This window comes from Vombatus ursinus, unplaced genomic scaffold (genome assembly GCF_900497805.2).
Source record: "Vombatus ursinus unplaced genomic scaffold, bare-nosed wombat genome assembly UNPS02014863.1, whole genome shotgun sequence".
NCBI lineage: Eukaryota > Metazoa > Chordata > Mammalia > Diprotodontia > Vombatidae > Vombatus > Vombatus ursinus.
In genome coordinates this window covers 11,241,438-11,261,657 of record NW_020954641.1, presented here as the reverse complement: position 1 = coordinate 11,261,657, position 20,220 = coordinate 11,241,438, and the positions used below count along the sequence as shown (strand labels likewise).

At 39.1% G+C, this 20,220-nt stretch overlaps 1 protein-coding gene across 1 annotated transcript in view; it reads right to left on the bottom strand.

Moving 5' to 3' along the window:
- Nucleotides 1–20,220, bottom strand: part of SLIT3 (slit guidance ligand 3) — a 722,516-nt gene that overhangs the window by 573,849 nt on the left and 128,447 nt on the right. Inside the window, exon 4 of the mRNA XM_027841688.1 lies at nt 8,969–9,040. Coding sequence (XP_027697489.1) covers nt 8,969–9,040 — 72 coding nt within the window. The remainder of the gene's footprint in view (nt 1–8,968; nt 9,041–20,220) is intronic.

Below are 20,220 nucleotides of genomic sequence, written 5' to 3'. Positions count from 1 at the left end.
AAAAAAAAAAAGGAAGGAAGAAAATGTTTCCACCTTTAATACTCCAGATCTCAGTTCTGGATATGAGACAGGGATAAATACAAATCCTGAACCTTGATGTCTCAAAGATCCAGGAGAAGTTTGATTGAAAAATGGATTTACTCACAAAGCTCCACTTCAGGAATTAAAACAAAAACAAAAACAAAAAAACCCACCATGCCCAAAGTAGAGTGCATTCAGCTGACTTCACAGTCATATTGAGAAAGAAAGCAGATTGTTATAGGAAAAAGAGCACCAGTTCTGGAGTCAAGGACCACAGGTTCAAATACTGCTCTAGTGCTCACTATCTGTGTGAGCTTAAGCAAAACACTTAACATCCTCAGTTAAGGACCTAAGGACCTATTTCCTCATCTGTAAATTGAGAAGATTGGACTAGAGGATCTCTGGGGTCCCTTTTAGCTCCAGCTCTGTAAGCCTATGGTGCAGGAGCTGAAGGGACTGCGGAGATAATTTAGTCCAACCTGTTTATTTTTTAGATATGGAAATCTATGCCCAGAGAAAAGAAGAGATGCACTAGACAGAGCCTAGCACAGTGACTGGGACATAATTGGTGCTTAAAAATACCTGTTGAATTGAACTGTATTGATATCTGTATGAGAGCTTTGGCCTCTTAAATCAACTTACCAAGAAAGCAGTATATGAATTAAAAAAAAAAGTTAGATAGAAATACTTAGTAGGGTAGAGTCCCACTGGAAGAAAGGGACTCATAAGGACTTAAGCTAGCAAAGGCCTTATTATGTAGTTTAACCCCCTTGTTTTTACATATGGGGAAAATGAGGATTTGGGCAGCTAGGTGGCATAATGGATAGAGGACTGGGCCTGGAGTCAAGAAGATTCATCTTGCTAAGTTCAAATCTGGCCTCAGATAGCTGTGGGACCCTGGACAGGTCACTTCACCCTGTTTGGCTCAGTTTCGTCATCTGTAAAATGATCTGGAGAAGGACATGGCAAACCACTCCAGTACCTTTGCCAAGAAAACCCCAAATCTGGTTACAAAGGGTCGGGCGTGACTGAAAATGACTGAACAACCACAAAAATGAGGATTAGAAAATGACTAGCCCAAAGTCACACAGAAGTAAGTACGCAGAGCTAGAAATGCAGCCTTCGGCTTTCTCCACTCCTTCCTTCCTTAATACTTTGTTTTGGTTCTATTATATGTGCCAGGGTGCTGAGGTGCCATGGTGATAGTACAAGTGAATCTGAAGAATAAATACCAAGATAGATACTATGCCCAGCATAACCCATTATCTATCCACACAAAGATTAAAGTTAAATCAGCCTTCAAGTACATGATGAAACTTGTAGGTGGTAAAGCATAACACAATAGCAGACAGAAGAGCTGCCTGACAGAGGAATCTGCTGCATCAGTATGGGGGATAGGGAGAGAAGAGTTAGGCACCACAGACACAAGGAGGCATAATTTGAGGGAATTGAAAAAAAGCGGGGGGCAACTCGGGGAGCAGTGGATAGAGGGCCTGGGTCTGGAGTCTTGCTGAGTTCAAATCTGGCCTCAGATCCTTACTAGCTGTGTGACCCTGGGCAAGTCACTTCACCCTCTTAGCCTCAGTTTCCTCATCTATAAAATGAGCTGGAGAAAAAAATGGCCAATCACGCCAGTACCTTTGCCAAGAAAACCCCAAATGGGGTCACAAAGAGTCAGACGTGACTGAAAACAAGTGAACAACAACAACAAAAACTCTAACTTTGGTAAATATTACCTAACATATACAAAGCAGTAAATATGCCCTGTGATAGTTCCCAGCATGCCAGCTGCTGATCCGGCACAACCAGACAACAGCAGGACAGGCTGAAACCCTTTGGACAAGATGAAACCTTTCTATGCTTTCCAGAATTCCGAGACCACAACTGCAGGTGCCCCTATTTCTTCCACAGAGTCTAACTACTTCAGGAGGCTAATTCCATATCATCATCATCCCACATAGGATAGCAACGATTGTGAAAAATTACAACATACAATTGTTTTCCCTGCTGAGTTTTCACATTTGTCTTACAGCACTGTAAGCTCTATGGAAACATTTATTGCATGTCCGACTATCTTCAAATTTAGTTCAGAAATTTAAAGACAGGACTAAGGTGGCCGCAAAGGGACACTCTAAGTACTTAAAAAAAAAAAAGATTAGAATACTAGAGGGTCATTCCTTCTCAGAACTAAGCCAAATCATACACTAATATGAAGCTTCCCTGGAACTTGAGGGTAATGGCCTTTAAATTTTTCAATGGGAAATATGGTTTGCAAAGATAAAGGCTACAGAGGCCCCCGAGCTAAACCTGGTGGTTATTCTGAACATTGCTTTCAGCTGCCTATATTCTACCTTCTTAATTCCTCAAAATTCTGTTGACCCAAAGAAAAGGTGTTTTTTTCCTACCCTATTGACATTTTTAAGGCTGTCAAAGACCACAGAAAGGACTTAAGAATAATTGGACTCTCACATTCTGACATTAGCATAAGTGATTATTCATCTACAATTGCTAAACAATTACTAAGTATTTAATGGACTCTTTGGAACCAACTCTAAGACAGCTGGGTTATTAGGACACTGGATGCCTATATGGCTTCCTTACTAAGAAGTCAGACTATTAAAACACATACACAGACCAACCAAAGCCATTTTCTCTCTAATGTTCTTTACTTCACTGAATTTTAGAGGGCTGTTAAATCACTGTTTCCACCTTACCTAACACTGTCTAAGGAATCTTCAGAGATATTAACCAATTAATCCCCAAATAACTAAAAGTCCTTGTCCATACCTTAAACTCTCTTTTTTATTGGAAGAACCAAGACTACATGCAAAAAGGATAGAATTATAACATTTTAGAGCTGGAAACAACCTATTTATAGAGACCTGCACATACTAGAGAACTATGAAAAACTTGTCTCCCTGGGGTTTCCAGTTTTGAGCCCAGATATGAGTTCCCAGATGCCAGAAAGAGAATGTCCTGAAGGGACTTATCCCAAACTTTCCAGAGAGTCACACTACGTTTTCCAAACTCCAGCCTCTACCTCTGAGTAGAACCAAAGACCCCACCCTCTGTGACTCTGGGCCCTGACTTGTGAGTCTTACTTTATCTGACTTTGCCTCAGGTCCATGATGCCACTTTGAGGCCTGGGACTGTCTTGTTTGCTGGTATCTGTATCTTCAGAACTTAGCATGGTGCCTGGCACATACTAAATGCTCAAAAAATGTTTTCTCATTCATTAATTCATCCATTCATTCATATATTCATGCAGAATCATCTCATCCAAGCCTATCATTTTACCAGTGATGCCTCAAGAAGTGAAATGACTTGTGAAAGACCCTGACTCATATTCCAGAGATCTTTTCCAAATGAATTCAAGATGATGGGGCTAATTAGCTGAAAAGGCACCGTGCAGTGAGCTGGCCAGCCCCTTTTCTCTCTTAAAAAAATTAAACTTATAGCAATGGACTGACTAACAGGCTATAGTTATCAAGGGAGCACTCGATAAGGTGTCTGTGTTAAAGCTCTAGGACAGCTAGCAGCTAGCAGGTCACTTAGACACCACTGGCTACCCTTTAACTATTTGCCATAGAGCAGAATTCAACACAAAGTGGATGGTCACCTGACCTCTGTCCCAGTGATCTTTCTTCTACCCCATGAAGCCTGGGTAGCAGGTGCTTCTTTCCTCCTGGTCCCGGTGCTTTTGGGAAATAGATCCTTTACCAGCTGTTGAAATGAGCCTGTAACAGCCTACAATGTCCAGCATACACTCTACACAGGTGTGAGCCAATTGGACATCAAGGACTTGGTAACCATCACTATGTGCCTAACACAAGAGTCAGCATGAGCAATTTTGGACCCTGGGGCAAGTATCATGAATCATGCCTGGACCAAGCAGTAGGAAAAGTGGCCTCAAATCACCTTTGCAATTTGTGATATGAAAATAAAACAAGTGGTATTTAAGAGAAATTCAGTTTAGCAGGAGGAGTAATTAGTTGCTATTGAGACTTCCATGCTATGGAAGGGGTGCATGTGTTAACTTTGTTTTCATCCTCAAAATTTTGGTGACAAGGGGCCCTGACCTAATTATGGCTCTACTTAGTACTGTCTTCATTCCTCTCCAGGCTGCACTTCCGACTTTGCATTGTCTACCATGGACATTGTCTACCATGCCATAGAAAAACCTCTTCATTCCAGAAGCTTCTTCTACTAATGTACTGTTTCTTACATTGGAAGTACTCTTTTATGGTAGCAAAGAATTGGAATTTGAAGGGATGCCCATCAATTAGGGAATGGCCGAACAAGTTGTATAAGTGGTATATGATTGTGGTGGAATACTATTGTGCTATAAGAAATGAAAAACAGCATGCTTTCAAAAAAACCTGGGAAGGCTTACATTAACTGATGCAAAGTGAAGTGAGTAGAAACAGGAGAACATTGTACACAGTAAGAGCAATACTGTAAGGATGAATGACTGTGCTAACTTAGCTAACTCTGATCTGATCAAGACAATGATCCAAGACAATTCTAAAGGGCCCATGGTGAAAAATGCTAACCACCTCCAGAGAGAACTGATGAGTTCTGAGTGAAGACTGATGCATACTCTTTTGCTTTCTTCATTTTTCTTGGGAGTTGTTGAATGTTCTCTTTTGTAATATGGCTAATATGGAAATAAGTTTTGCGTAATATCACATGTATAATTGATATATTGCTTGCCTTTTCTAGGGGTGTGGGAGGGACTGGGAGGGAGAGAATTTGGAGCTCCAAATTTTAAAAAATGAATGTTTAAAAAACTTTTACATGTAATTGGGAAATATTCAATGAAATAAATACACACACACACACACACACACACATATATATATATATACACACACACACACACACACACACACATACATATAAATTAAAGGAAGTACTCTCTACTCCTGTCTACCATGTGGTTCTTCTCAGAACCTCTATTTTAAGAAGTCCCAGATCAACCTTTTTTTCATACCTGTCCAAGGTACACTCCTGACTCTCTACAGAACTTTCTCTACCATGACTTGGCAATGGGTACCTCCACCTCCACCCTCACCCCACATGCCTGCCATTTCAGCTTTTTATGTGTTGTCTTCTTCTATTAGATGGTAAGCCCCTTGAAGGCAGGGATTGTCTGTCTTTCTGCTTGTATTTGTATTCCCAGTGCTTAGTGGAGAGCCTGGCACATAGCGAGCACTTACTACTTGTTGACTTGACTGTGTAAGGCATTGTGCAGAATACAGAAGAAGACACAGCTCTACCCTTGAGACCCTTATAATCTTCTAGAAGCATAGTGGACAGAATGTTGTACTTGGAATCAGAAGGACTCAGGTCCAAATTTAACCTCTAACACCAATTAGTTCTTTGGCCCTGGATAGGTCACTTTCATCTGTAAAGTGAAGGGTTTAGACAAGCTGGCCTGTAAGATCCCTTCTAGTTCCAAAACTATGATTCGATGAACACACACACACACACATCTAAGGTCCCTTCCAGTTTAAAAAAAAACCAACGAACTAGACAATAAGTTATAATCAAGTCCTAAGTTTCATATGCAACAGGAATTCAGTTGAAGTCAACAATCTATTAACAAGATTTATTAAGTAACTTCTATCTGAAGGGCACTGTGGTAGGCCTGGGGAGGGGGGAGATACAAAGTTTAGATAAGACTTTATCTTTCTTCTTTCTGGAGCTTCCAGTCTAGTGGGAAGATAAGACGTAAAGAAAAAAATAATGTGCAATTTTACATTAAAAGTGCATCAGAGAGTTACACAATGAGAAGTCTGAATGGGAAAGATCCTGACTGACAGGGAAGCATTCATGATGGACGTGGTGACTGAGTTATGGCTTTAAAGTGCAGACCCAGAGGTGGAGGTGGGGAGGAAGATGGTAAAGGGCATGAGAATAAAGGCTCAAGAAGCAAGTGAGCACAAGGCATGGTGGGAGGGTAGGAGTAGAGGGCAGTCCAGAGTAGCTGAGTGTAGAGGTCAGGGGGGAAAAGTGTGAAATGTGGCTGGAAAGGCTGAGAGAGTTCAGAAAAGGGAGATATCAATGAAGGCTAGAGTTGTTGGGGGGGAGGGGGTTCACTGATAATGAAGGCCTTGACAGGTCCAAATAGAGCCCACATTCCTATTTTCAATTAGTTTATTTTTCAACTAACAAGCATTTATTTTCTTTCCCTCCCACTATCTACCACTTAAAAAAAAATACCTTGTAACCAATATGCATAGTCAAGCAAAACAAATTCATACATTGGCCATGTCCAAAAATAAGAGAGATGCCATTTCCCATTGAATCATGCCCAAGAATGACTAGGTAGGGCAAGGTTCCACTGTACCTAAACATCCCATTCAGTGTTACAGAGATTGTCCATGCTTACCCTATAACCATAGCTCACAGTCACTCTTCAGATATGGACATAATTTAATTCTTTAGAAAAAAAAAGAGTAAAGGCCTGGGGGATTCACTGTAGATTGTACTTTGTGGCATATTCAGCTAATTATATTAATTATCTTGACTTCACTGAAGTTTAGAGCTATGTCCACTGAGGTGCTGTACTCTTTTTGAAGACTGAAGCAGGGGATTTGCAAAGACAGATACATTCAGGTTTGGTCAGACACATGGAGAGGAATGATGTCCTCTGCAGCATGTGTACCCACCACAAGGCCCGCAGCAGATGCTTGGTGGCAGTTTGGCCCAGTGCTGACTGAAATCTTGGTCCTCTTCATGCCACCCAGGGAACTAGGAATTGATTTGGGGAAGACTGGGGGGCTGTACTTTAGGGATCTGATGATAGAACCTCAACAGCTTCTCGGCTTGCTGCCATATCAGGAAAGCCTCACAGAATGACCAGCAAGACCAACTGAGAGCCCACTTAAGGTCTTGGATAAGAGAACCATTTATGTAAGAGTTAGCAATTTTACACATGCATTTGAGGATTTCTTAAATGTGAAAATCTGACCACAGATTATCATCGCACAAATCAGAAGCAGCATGATGCTGTGCAATGAGCCCTGGAGGAACTGGGTTCAAATCCCACTTCTGTCACTTACCATCTGTGTGACAATAGGTAATTCATTTAACCTCCTTTGGTCTTGGTTTCCTCATTTGCAAAAGGAGAGGGTTGGGCTAAATGACCCCTAAGAGCTCTGTAATCCTATAAACTACTCAGTCAACCTGGGTAGCAAAAACCAGACATATTCCATTTACTGAAAAGCCAATAACAAAATCACAAAATAAATAGCATATAATCTGCCCTAATTGTATAAAAGCAGGATAAACAAGTGCTATGTAATCCTGAGCTGAGAAACCAGGCTCTTGTGTGGAAATAATTTAAGGAAATGGATATACTGGGGAGATGAGGTGGAAACCAGGGTCAGCTTACGCTGTTTTCCTGGCTCTGCTCTTAACTCAGCTTTTCCAGCTGAGTTAGAAACTCTAGCAAGGTGGACTCACATGTGTGTTCAAAAAGCATGGGGGTGGGGGGTGTGCATTCACCCTCATGTCAAACCAGCTGTGTAGTAGTTCCTGAGTAGAAGACCATGAGGATGTCCCATATCCAGTAAGAAGGTGTTGACAGAGATAACAGAGCACCTTGGTGCAGAAAACACTGCAGGAGTGCCTGACAACATGCAGGCGTCTCTCACTTGTGAAGAAGAAGGCCTCTGTCCAATTCAGGTCCCCATCCAGTCCTTTCATGTTGGTGCACCGACAGCGAAACTCTTAAATTGTGTGTTTGTGTATGTGCATGTGTATGTAATAATGTATATGTGTATTCTTCCTAGCTTTGATTTGGCTCCTAAATGAATATAAGATGTTGTCATGTATTTTATGTTTCCCAAGGAAGAGGAATTTATGTCCATTCCTTCATGCATAATTTTATCGCACAAGTAAATATTAAACACAATTGGAAATATATATGGACATCACAGCTTTTCAGCCTCCCTATGGTAACTGTACAGTTTCACCAGCAAGGCTTCTACAGCAGTCAGGCCATTTGTTATACCACTAATAAAAAAAAAAACGACTACTCCAGAATAAAATGTATCTGCATGCAGCTCCTGCTGAAAAGTTCCCAAAATGGCCAAGTCCTGCTCTATCCAGTTCTGTCTTGTGATTAGCAAAAGAAGTCCTAGGAAAATCCACACCAGAATCACTGAATCCACTGGCCACCATCAATAAGCATTGGCTGAGCACCCATCATGTATTTGCTCAGTCCCACCACCTCAAAAACCATATTTCGTCTCCAATTCCAACCAGTCTCCCTGTTCAAAATAATTCATATTAAATGAATGTGTCCAGATGTCACTGTAACTGATCATTTCTGGTGGGGAAAAAATGACTAGCTGGCTCACCCTTTCTTACAGAAACATCCTCTCAATGGAGTATTCTGTGGCTAGGAGATCCAGAAAGCATAGTCTATGCCCCATTTATTCTGCAAATGGCAGGCACAGTTCTCACTAGAATGACTGTATGTGAATCCAGGCTCTATTCAGAATGTTGTGTTCAAAGCAAGAGCTCTCCATAACCAGCACTTTTTTTGTTAACAAACTGAAAGCAAATCCTATACACATGAGACATTTCTCTCCAGGCATCTGGGCCCTTCTAGAAACCCCCTTCCCCTTTAGCAAGGCGCATCCCACCATCAGAAACAAATTATCACCACTGGCTTCTTGAAACTTTTAAGCTCTGAGGGAAGCAAGGAGAAGCAAAGAGTGATGGCTTCTTTCTTTTCTCTCTAGTTCCATTTCCTTCAACTGGCAACACCTCACTAAACATTGGTCTGACTTTTCTATTCAACAGATCCACCGCCAAATATCATATGGCACAAGAGACTACCAACATGATGGCAAATGCATTATCCACACCAGCTCCACACCAGCCATAGTAAATAAAAGCACAACCTGTATATTAGGAATCAAGCTCTACTTACAATCTGGTTAACTTCAGGGTGTTCTGGAAAAGCAATTCTGGAAGCACTTGTAGTTTATTCTTGTTCAAACGCCTAATGAGAAAAAATAAATACAGAATACAAAGAACAATTAAGGAAAGGTCCACATAAAGGGAATCTTGTATAGCCATGGATTCCATATCAACCATTAATAATAAAAAATTAACAAGTAATTATTGAATACCTCCTATGTGCCTAGTCTAAGCTAGGCCCTATAAGAATGATAAAGTCATCATACCCAAAGAACTTGCAACCCAGTGAGAGAAATAAGACACAAATATGAAAAGATAAATGGCAACATAAGGTAGTATATTATTGTTGTTGTTGTTGTTCAGTAATTTCAGTTGTGTCTGATTCTTCATGACCCCATTTGGGGTTCTCTTGGACAAAATACTGGAATGCTTTGTCATTACCTTCTCTAGCTCATTTTGTAGATGAGGAAATTGAGGCAAACAGGGTTAAGTGGCTTACCCAGGAAAACATAGCTACTGTGACTGGATTTGAATTATATCATCAGTGTCAAATGATGGAGATAGCTTGGGATAGTAGAAAGACCATCGGATTTGCAGTCTGAAGTTTTGAGTTAGTATGTGAACTTTGTTACCTGCATGAACAGGAAGAAATCACTCAGCATCTCTGGGCCTTGTTTTCTCATCTATAGAATGATGGAATTGGCTCAGATTCACTAAGATTCCTTCTAGTTCTAGCTCCTATAATTCCTTAAATGCAACCAACAATAGATATTACATTCATTCAAAAGATGGAACTATTTCTGTGGGCTGGAGTAGTCATCATGGACTTGGGCTGAGCCTTGAATGCTGATGGAAGGCAGTTCAGGCAACACTTACAAGACCTCCTTAGCTAAAGCAGAAAGTTCTTGTTTCTTCATTTAGAAAATGGTGGTGGTAATAACACACTATCAACCTTACAAAGGCACTGTAAAATGTGAGTTCTTTTGCTAATGATGATAGTAAAATATTTGGACATAAGGTTGGAAAGATACTTTAAGTTCTGATTTTGAAGGGTCTTGAATGTTTAGCAAGAATAAAATTGATATTATCCTGTAGGCCATGAAGAAGTCTACCATCATTGCTCATCATGATGAAAGTGATGATTAAGAAGATTAAACTGGTGGCTTCCCATTTCCAAGAACCCTATTATACATGTAAATTACAATAACCACAAATAACTATGACCCCAGTCCTTGCCACAGCTAGACTTCAACCTAGAGCTAATGAGATCTTGGGTTGCATTAAGAGAGATATAGCTTCTAAAATATAGGGAAATGGTAGTTCCTCTGCCCTGATTGGACCACATCTGGAAAAGCATGATCAGTTCTGGGTGCCAATACTTTAAAAGCAACATTGTTGAACTGGAGAGTTCCCAGATATAGGCAAAGAAGATGGCGAAGGGCCTTGGACCCATGTTATGAAGACTGGTGGAAGATACGTCTTGAAGTACTTGTGAAGGCAGGATTAGACTGGCTCTGTTTGGTCTCAGATGGAACAACCAGAAGCAATGAGAGGAAGTTGCCAAGAGGTCAGTTTGGGCTTGATGTTGGGGAAGACTTTCCCAACAATTAAGGACAGCCTGCTGCAGGAGGTGGCAGGCTTCCCCTCGTTGGAGATGTTTGAGTAGATACTTGAATGTAATTGTTGGGTATGTTAGATTGGGGAGTCCTTCCTTGTTGGGTAATTTAGAATGGGATTTCTTTTACATATGGGATGGAGGGAATGATTGATAAGGTCCCTTCCAACTCTAAAAATCTGTGATTCTGTAAACACAAGAGTTGAAAATAGAGATGTCAAAAATGCTGTTTGCAACACTACTGAGTGCACCATATTAAGGTCTAACTGGGAAATAGTTACCAAAATAACAAAGCTAACATTACATTTTTAATGTAAGTCAATATGCAGCCTGCAGGTATCCTCATGTACAGAATATCTATCTCCACTCCTTTATATTTGAGTTTGACACCAGTGGTTTAAAAAATGAAAACTGATTTTCATAAATACCTGTCCCATACTCACTAATGTCAATAACATTCCCAGAACAATGCAATACTGCCTGGACCACCCTCTATCCCACCATGACAGTTGCTTATTTGGCTGAAACTAATTTCAATTAATCATTTTTTTTTGCCCAAACCTATGATTCTATTAGTATGTAGAAGTCCTAGTGTGGAAACTCCCTCCACTAATTCAAATGGGCAACTCTTCTATAACTAATAATAACTATAACTAATAATCTTAAAGGGTAGGGCCTGGAGCATCAAAAGATTAAGTGACTTGCTCATGGCCATAATGCATATATTAGAGGCAAGATTTGAATTTAAGTCTTTATGATTCTAAGAATAGCTCTCTAGCTGCCACCCCTCCTCAGTCAATTCATCAATTAAACAGGTATTAACAAAGAGCACACAAAACCCTGTCCTAGGTATTATGGGGAATGGATAAAAGTAACACATGCACTGTGTATGTGTGTGTGTGTATTTATGTGTGTGTACACACACACACACACACACACACACACACACTTTTCTTTTTGGACCAGACCTATGATTATATTATATTATATTATATTATATTATATTATATTATTATTATGAGAACTACAGATAAGGAGCCATCCTCTACCTATGCCAGATAGCATCTTCTCTGAGACTAACAATGTTAACAAGTAGCTTAGAGAACTAGGAGTTTAAGCCAGTATATGTCACAGGTAGGACTGGAATCCATTTCCTCCTGAATTCAAGACCAGCTGTCTGTCCACCATGGAACACTGCCCACCCCCACAATACATGTTAATCTATAATGTGTCCAATGAGTAATCTTTACAATAAATGATAGTGGTATTCACATCAATTTTTAAAATCCTATATTAATTCATGTTATAACAAGGTACACAGATTGCTCTGAAAGACAATGTAAGTTCCTTTTCTTATGAGTTCGCTGCTTTCAGCATTATGGTCTTAGGCAAATGCCTAGGCCTACCTGTGCTGGTGACCACTTAATTATTTACAAGACTGTTAGCTTTACCTCTGGGATATCTTCATATCAGGCCTGTAGATGATGAAAGAAGAGGAAAACTCTAGGTTAGAGTTTAGCTAGGCATGAACTGGGGCCTTTCTCTGCCAAGAAATGTTTATAGACACAGCCAGGTCATGTGGCTCCCATCTTGGGTCTGCAACACTTTCAAGAATCTCTTCCAGAAGGTGTCTGGTTTTTATCTCTGGCTCCCCGCCTCTCCTCTCTGTGTCTCTCTGTTTCATCCCCTCCAACCCCCAACTCTCAGCATGTTGGCTGCGAAGAGCACTGAATCTTCCAAACACCATGGGACTGCTGCCAACCTCCCCCTTGCATGCATCCTGCAGTCTCAAGTGAGAAAGTAAGGAAGTTGTGTGTTTGATGCTTGCTTTGAGAGCACAAGAAACATGGGGAGAGAAGAGAAAACATAATCTGTATAGGACAACTGCATTATACCCATTCAGTTCAGTTCTCCTGGGAAATGGCTACAAGTAGCCTCAGCCCAGGAGAGGACAAAATATTTTTTGCCTCTGTCCCAGGTGAGGAGCTAAGAATAGAGGGGCATTCATGACCTTGGGGGAAAATCAGGGGGTTTCTCTCTTACTTTTGAGGGTTATTCTACCTCCTAAGATTTTGCCTCTGGAAATCAATCAATCAAGCATGTATTGAGCATTCATTATATGCAAAGCATTTTGATAGGCATTGTTGAGGAAATGTTTGGATTTCTTCCTTAGAAAGAAGTACAGTCTGTACTATCAAAGTACTTAACTATCCATCTAAATAAGAGGTTCTTTTTTTTTTAATTAAAATTTTCAGCTGTCAAGTATTTTTCCTTTCACATTTCCCTCACTACGAAGAAAAGAAAATAGAAGAAAAATAAAACCTTTGCAACAAATAAGCATAATCTAGCAAAAATGAATTTCCACAATGGCCATGTCCAAAAATTCATGTCTTATTCTGCACATCAGGCCCATGCCTCTTTGTCAGGAGGTGGGTAGCTTGCTTCATCATTAGTTCTCTAGTACTAGTTGGTCATTGGATTGATTGCAGTTTTTAAGTCTTTCAAAAAAATTTTTTACAATGATGATGTTACATTATAAATTATTCTCCTGATTCTGCTCAATTCACTCAGTATCAGTTCATCCAAGTCTTCCCAGGTTTCTCTGAAACCATCCATTTAAAAATTTCTTACAATAGTATTTCATTACATTCCTATACCACAATTTGTTCAACCATTCCCTAATTAATGACCATACCCTTAGTGTCCAGTTCTTTTCCACTACAAAAAGAGCTGCTATAAATATTTTTGTACACACTAAAAGTTCCTTTCCTTTTCTTTTGATCTCTTTGGGCTATCTGTCTAATAATGGGGTTGCTGGGTCAAAGGGTATGAACAGTTTAGTAACTCTTGGGGAATAATTCTTAATTGCTTTCCAGAATGGTTTTACCCATTCACAGCTCCAACAATAGTATAACAATGTGTCCATTCTCCCACACCCCCTTGAAGATTTGTAATTTTCCTATTTTGTCAGCTTCTAGTCAGATGGATCTGAGGTGACACTTGAGTTGCTTTTATTTGCATTTCTTTAATTTTTAGTGATTTGAAGTTTTTTTTTCATATTGCTATAGTTTAGATTTCTATCTTAGAAAACTGTCTATTCTTTAACTATTTGATAATTGGTGAATGATTCTTATTCTTATAAATTTAAATCAGTTTTTATATATCTTTAGGTCAGGGGTTTTTAATTTGGGGCCCACAGACACCCAAGGGACCCATGGATAAATTTCAAGGGGCCCATGAACATGAAAGGGAAAAACTCCATCTTTATTTTCACTTTCCTCTGGTTTCTTTTATAATCTTATGTATTTTACTCTGTGGATTTAGAAACATCATTACGTAAAGGGCTCCAAAGATTTTATCAGACCGCCAAGGAGGGGTTCATGATACACACAAAAAGGTTAAGGGCCTAAGATTGAAGGGGAGAGACAGGACACATACATAGGAAAAGATAACTCACCCTATAAAACAGACTTTGTGAAGTCCTAAAAAAGGCATAGACACAATTAGTACTATTCTAGTTCAAAGGAATGTTAGTACCTAGCTAGAGCATGACTTGCCTTTTCCTATTTCACACTTGAGGAGTATTAGGAACTGTAGAATTTTAGAGCTGGAATGGGCCTTGGAAAGTATTTCATTAATTCCAACAATTAACCCATGAGACTAGAATTCAAACAAAGTGAGGGAGGGACAGATCTAGGCCTCAAAATGGCTCTTGTAAGCCAAAAGGGAAGTAGAGGACAAGGTCTTTCAAGGACATTCGAAAGGTTTTGGAATTTTAAAGAAGGCTGAAGATTGATTTGAGGATGAAAATTTTTAGAGAATTCAAAGAGAAAGAGGAAAATGAATCAAGCTAAAATAAAAGCATGGTGCCATGGAAAGAGTGCTGGATTTGGGGTTAGAAAACCTGCATTCAAATCCTGGCTCTGTTTACATGGGCAAGTCATTCAATTTGGGCAACCATGGACAAATTATTTAACTGTAAGTCAGTTTTTCATCAGTAAAATGAGGGGTTTGGCCAAGATGGCCTCTAAAGTTTTTTCCAACTCTAACTCTATGATCCTATGAAAAAAATTCATGCTAAAGAAAAAGAGGAGTCAGGAAGACTTGAGTTCAAATCTACCCTCAGACACTGACTCTGGTTGCAAGTCACTTAACCTCTGTCTGCTTCAGTTTCCTCATCTGTAAAATGAGGATGAAAATCATAGTACTTACCTTTCAGGGTTGTTGTGAGGATAAAATGAGGTGATATTTGTGAAGCACTTTGCAGACTTTATAGCATTATATAAATGCTGTTACTATTATTGTTGTTGTTAGAAGGAACAGGAGGCATCAAGAAGAATGTGGAAATGGACCTAAAAAGAAGAATCTGAGGAGAGGGAAAAGGAGGAGGGGGGAAAAGATGGGCAGGAATAGAAGAGCAAAATTAGGGAAATATGGCAAGAAAATTTAGGAGAGGCAAGTTGGTAAAAATAAAGAAATAGATGCTAAGTATGATTATCGAATAGCTAAGGTGATGAGGAGATGGTCGAGACCCACTCCCTTCCTTGTCCCTAGGCAATTATAAAGTGTGTGTGTGTGTGTGTGTGTGTGCGTGTGTGTGTGTGTAAACCTACTAGTAAGAATGACAAAGGGCTGAGGTTCTTGTTTCCCGAAGTATGGAGAGCCAGGAGATTTTTATAATTGCACCAAGTATACAGTGTTATAAATTCTGTGATGGCCGCATGATTCTCTTCCATGCGCAAAGTTCAGGCCTGTCTTTCTCTTAAAAGGGAATAAAAACTGACTCAAAGTCTACTTCTCCAATCTCTCAGTTATCATGGATAACGAAGTATTCTATAGGAAGGGTTTCAATGTTAAAACAAAGCAGAAAACTTATCTGAGAAGCAGAAGGGAATCTTGACTTATGTCAGGAGTTGGGAGGGTAATAGAATGTGACAGAGGAGAAAGGGAAGAAGGAACCCTGGATACTTAGAGCTAAGTAGTAAATATGTGGCTGAGGAAGAAACAGTGATCTGTTCTCTGAAGAGTGATAGTGGCTCCATATGCTGTAGAGTGAGAAGTCATCCAGTATGGTAAGAGAAAGAGATGATTGGTTGTGGTTACTAAATCTTTTTAAGGGGAGGACAGAGTAGGGTATCTGTTTACTGACTTGAAGAATATAGCAGTCTGCTCTTTTCTAAAGGCATGAATCTAAGACATGACATAAAACTTCCCAAGACTTGTCCAAGCAGATGATTTCTATCCACTTCTGATAATTCACATGGCCACCATACTGTAACAAGAAATATAAAAAGTATTGCTAAGGATTAAGAAATTTGGGGAAAGGAACTAAAGATTTTAAGAGCACAGGTGGTACTTTCATCACTGTAGCTGATCAAAAGGATTTTGAAAAGAAAGTTGTATCTGATATACGTGAATAGCTGGTTAGGATGGTGTTTGAGAACAGGACTTGTTTCTCTGTCCCACAACTTATAATGTTAGAATGACAAGCTCTTATTCAGGGCTGGAGTGCACCTCATAAGAGTCAATGAAAATGTGTTCTCTTGGAGCCTCGCAAATCTAATCAAAAGGATTTTAAACCAAAAAGGGAAAGGAGGACAAAAACTGCCTATGTATCTCTAAGCAATTAAGTGGCATAATGGATAGAACCAAGGCTGAAGAAGAAAACTATGGATAAGAAAAAGGATTTTTTTTTTTTGGAAAAAAGCTATAGTGGATAAAGAAGGAGGATCAAAGAAAAGATAGGATTGATGCTTGGGAGAAATGGGACAATGATGGCAAAGAAGACACGGTTGCTCAACTCTTCTGTTACTTCTGTTTTTTTTTTTTTCTGCCAAGGATAATGCTCTTTGGACTATTAAAAAAAAGAACAAAAATGACTAACAGAAAGTTGATAACCAAAATAAATAAGAAGATAATAAGAGCACACACTTGCCTTTGATAAGAAAAATCCAAATGAATTAGATGGCAGAGTACTCGAAAACTGACAGATGTGATTCTTGAGCAATGGTAGGTGACTTTTAAGGTTTTGACAAGCAGGAGAGGTATGACAAGATTAGAAAAGAGCAATTTTGTCCCAGTTTTCAAAAAATGGAAGAGACTGGAGTTTGCAGGCCATAGTCTAGTGAGCATTTCCTTAAATTTTGGCAAAATTCAAGGATGTCTTGTTAAATGGATGGTTAATGAACATCAAGAAATGGAATGAATCATTACAAAAAGCTGGCATGGTTTCATCAAAATGAGGCCCTGCCAGATTATCCAATTTTCTTTTCTTGATAGGGTTAATAATAAACTATTAAATTAGGGCAATGTTACAGCTTAGTTCACCAAGATTTTATTTTTAAAGTATTGGAGTATATCTATCATTTTTGTGCCAAATATTTCCTAATGTATTCCCACCACCACCACCACCACCACCAATGAATCTTCCTTTCTAGCAAAGAAAAGCAACTCTAGATAAGTAACCAACAAAACAACCATTTTTGACAGCATATGTGACATTCTGTATCCATAATACTCTCATCTCTCTCAACAGGATGGAAATGAGTTTCATCATTAATTTTCTAGGACAAAGATTACTGATTGCAATTGATCAGAATTTAGCTGCCTTCTAATGTTTTTGTTTATAATACTACACATGATTCTGCTAGATCATTTTCTCTGCTAGGCATAAAGTAATACAAGTCTTTTCATGTTTTTCTGAAGACATATTTGTAATTTCTTAAGACATGATAGTATTCTGGGGACAGCCAGATGGCGCAATGGATAGAGCACTGGCCCTGAAGTCAGGAGGACCTGAATTCAAATGCGGCCTCTGATCAAACATTTGACCCTTACTAGCTGTGTGACCTTAGGCAAGTCACTTAACCCCAAACTGCCTAAAAAAAAGACATGATAGTATTCCATCATATCAATATACCAAAATTTGTTCATACTTTTTCAAGTTTGTGGGCTGCCACTTTGTTTCTAGTTGATATGTGTGTGCCATCGTGCACCAAGTCTTCCTGCAATCCCCTTACTATTAACTAGTTGGGTCTTTTATCATCTTTTTCAATGTTCTGGGTTTGAAATGAAACCTCAGAGTTGTTTTAATCTATATTTCTCTAAGTATACATAATTTACAGGATTCTTCCATGTTTGCAGATAGTATGTATTTCTTTCAAAGATGATTCAAAGATGATTAATATCTTTCAACCAACTTATGCTCTATTGAACGGCTCTTGGTCTTACACAAGTGTGCTAACTGCCTAAAAATCTTGGCCATCAGATATTATCAGAGATATCTGAGGCAAATATTGTTCCTTTCCTCTCCTCTCCCCTAAACAGTTTCTCTTTTTGTTCTAGATGCATTGTTTTTGTTTGAGCAAAAGCTCTTGAATTTTATGTAATCAAAATTGTCTCATTTTTTTCTGATTTCCGCTTCATTTAGCCATGAAATCTAAAAGGAACCTTCTTCACATTCTTTTACAATTTTTTTGTGATGTAATTTTTTTTTTTTACTTCCAAGAAACTGACTTAAACTTGTTTGCTGGCAGACTGCTTTCAGCTCTTCCACTCATTCTTATTAACAGTTTTTCTCCCAGTAATTTGCATTCCTGGATTCATCCAATATTGGGCTTCTTTGTCAATTTCTCTGTCATGTTTATGTAGTCTATTTCAATGATCTACTTTTTTTTTTTTTTTTGGCTAAGCAATGGGGTTAAGTGACTTGCCCAGGGTCACACAGCTAGTAAGTGTTATGCGTCAGAGGCTGGATTTGAACTAGCTGCCCTGATCTACTTTTTGTTAACCGAAGCAAATCATTCTGATAAATATTGTCTTATGAAATTATTTAAGATCAGTAAATACTAGGTTTCCTTCATCACTTAAAAAAAATCCATTGAGATACTATACCTTTCATTCATCCAAATTAAATTTGTTATTATTGTGCTAGTTCTTTAAAGTAACCATTTAGTAGCTTGATTGGGCAAGAGCTTTTTATTGTATTGACATGACATAACCATGAACAATAACTATCCTTTAATTATTTAAACTTCCTTTTATTTCTACTTACCTATATTTTAGCAAAGCATTTGACAAAATTTGGCATATTATTCTTGTGAAAAAGAATGGAGAAAGTAGGTTAGACAGTAATATTTAAGGGTATTAGAAACTACTTAAATGAATTAAAAGAAAATTAAATTGAAATAATCAACCTCACAAGTGCAGGACAGGAGAATAGTAGCTTGAGATAACTTAACTCTTAACTCCCTTGAGTGAATCTCCAAACTTGATCAGTGTGGATTCAGGAAATGTTGCTGATACCATTCACTCAGGGTTTTTATTAAGTACTTTATATACTGTAGCATCTAGCACCTATGAGACAAACTAGCAGGCACATAAAAAGGGTTTGGCAAATGTTTTCTGTTTCACCTATCTTGGGAGGCAATGAGTTGTTCCTCTGTGGATGTCTTTTCAAGTGGAGGGTAGATGAACGCAGCACAACAGCCCTTCTGAAAAAAAAAAAAGTGCTCTAGCAATAATCATAAAGGCCTTTGAAGGCTGGAATAGTTGGTATAAGACCTAAGGCTGAGTGTACTGTTTTAACAACTGCACAGTGACATTGGCTACAATTACAACTAATACCATTTATGACTATCATCTAGACAGCAATTGCAGTTGCAAACTCTGATCCGCTGCAGGGCTCCTAAAGTGATAGGAAGGAAAGAAGTTTCACATGTTAAAGGCCCACACTAGAATTGGAGTTAAAAATAAAAGCACTTGCTTCAGAGATGCTAGAAGGTAGTGAATCATTTTAGGTTCTACTCTGGTATTTGTGTCAGGACAAAAAAAAAAAAACAAAAAACCCAACAACCAAACAACCAAATTTAGCCAAATATGCACTGTATGCTCCTTAACACACTGTGAATGGGATTCCAGGGTTGGTTGGCTGGGCCCTGTTCCTAAAAGCCCTATGGCCTTTCCCGCCTCTGCTTGGCCAATGCTACTCATATCAGAAAGGGCTCAATACCACATCTCATTTCCATCTAATTCCAGGATTTATTCATGTTTACTCTGCCATGGGGAACTGAAAGGTCTTCCTCAGGGAACAGATGAAGGCTGTGGTCTTAAAGCAACTGAGTCTTCATATGGCCACCATATGAATAATTTTAGAAAAAGGGAAAAAAAAGCAAATGAAATGAAATATCTTCTCCCTGATACAGGGCAAGTATGCATTTGGGGGAGGAGGCAGGTGGTTAATGTAATGGGGCACTCTATCACTCACATTTTGTGGCATAGTCACCTCACATGTTGGGGGGAGGGAGCAGGAAGGTTGGTACATTGCAAGGAGTAGACCCAAGTCTGAGCTAAGAACTTATTTTAGCTTTTAAAGACAATCTCAGAGAAGGTTAGGGCCACTTACATATTGTATCCTTGAGATCTCATAGAATGCAACTTATGGTAAAGAAAAGGTCCTGGAGCAGCCCACTTCTCCCACAATTATTACAGCAAAGTTCAAAATTCACCAGAAAGGAAGAACGATAAAGAAAACAGATGAGAGAAAGGCAATAAGCTCTTCTATGCGGTCCAGAAATGTGTTTGCACGTGCGTGCACACACACACACACACACACACACACACACACACACACACACACACACACACAC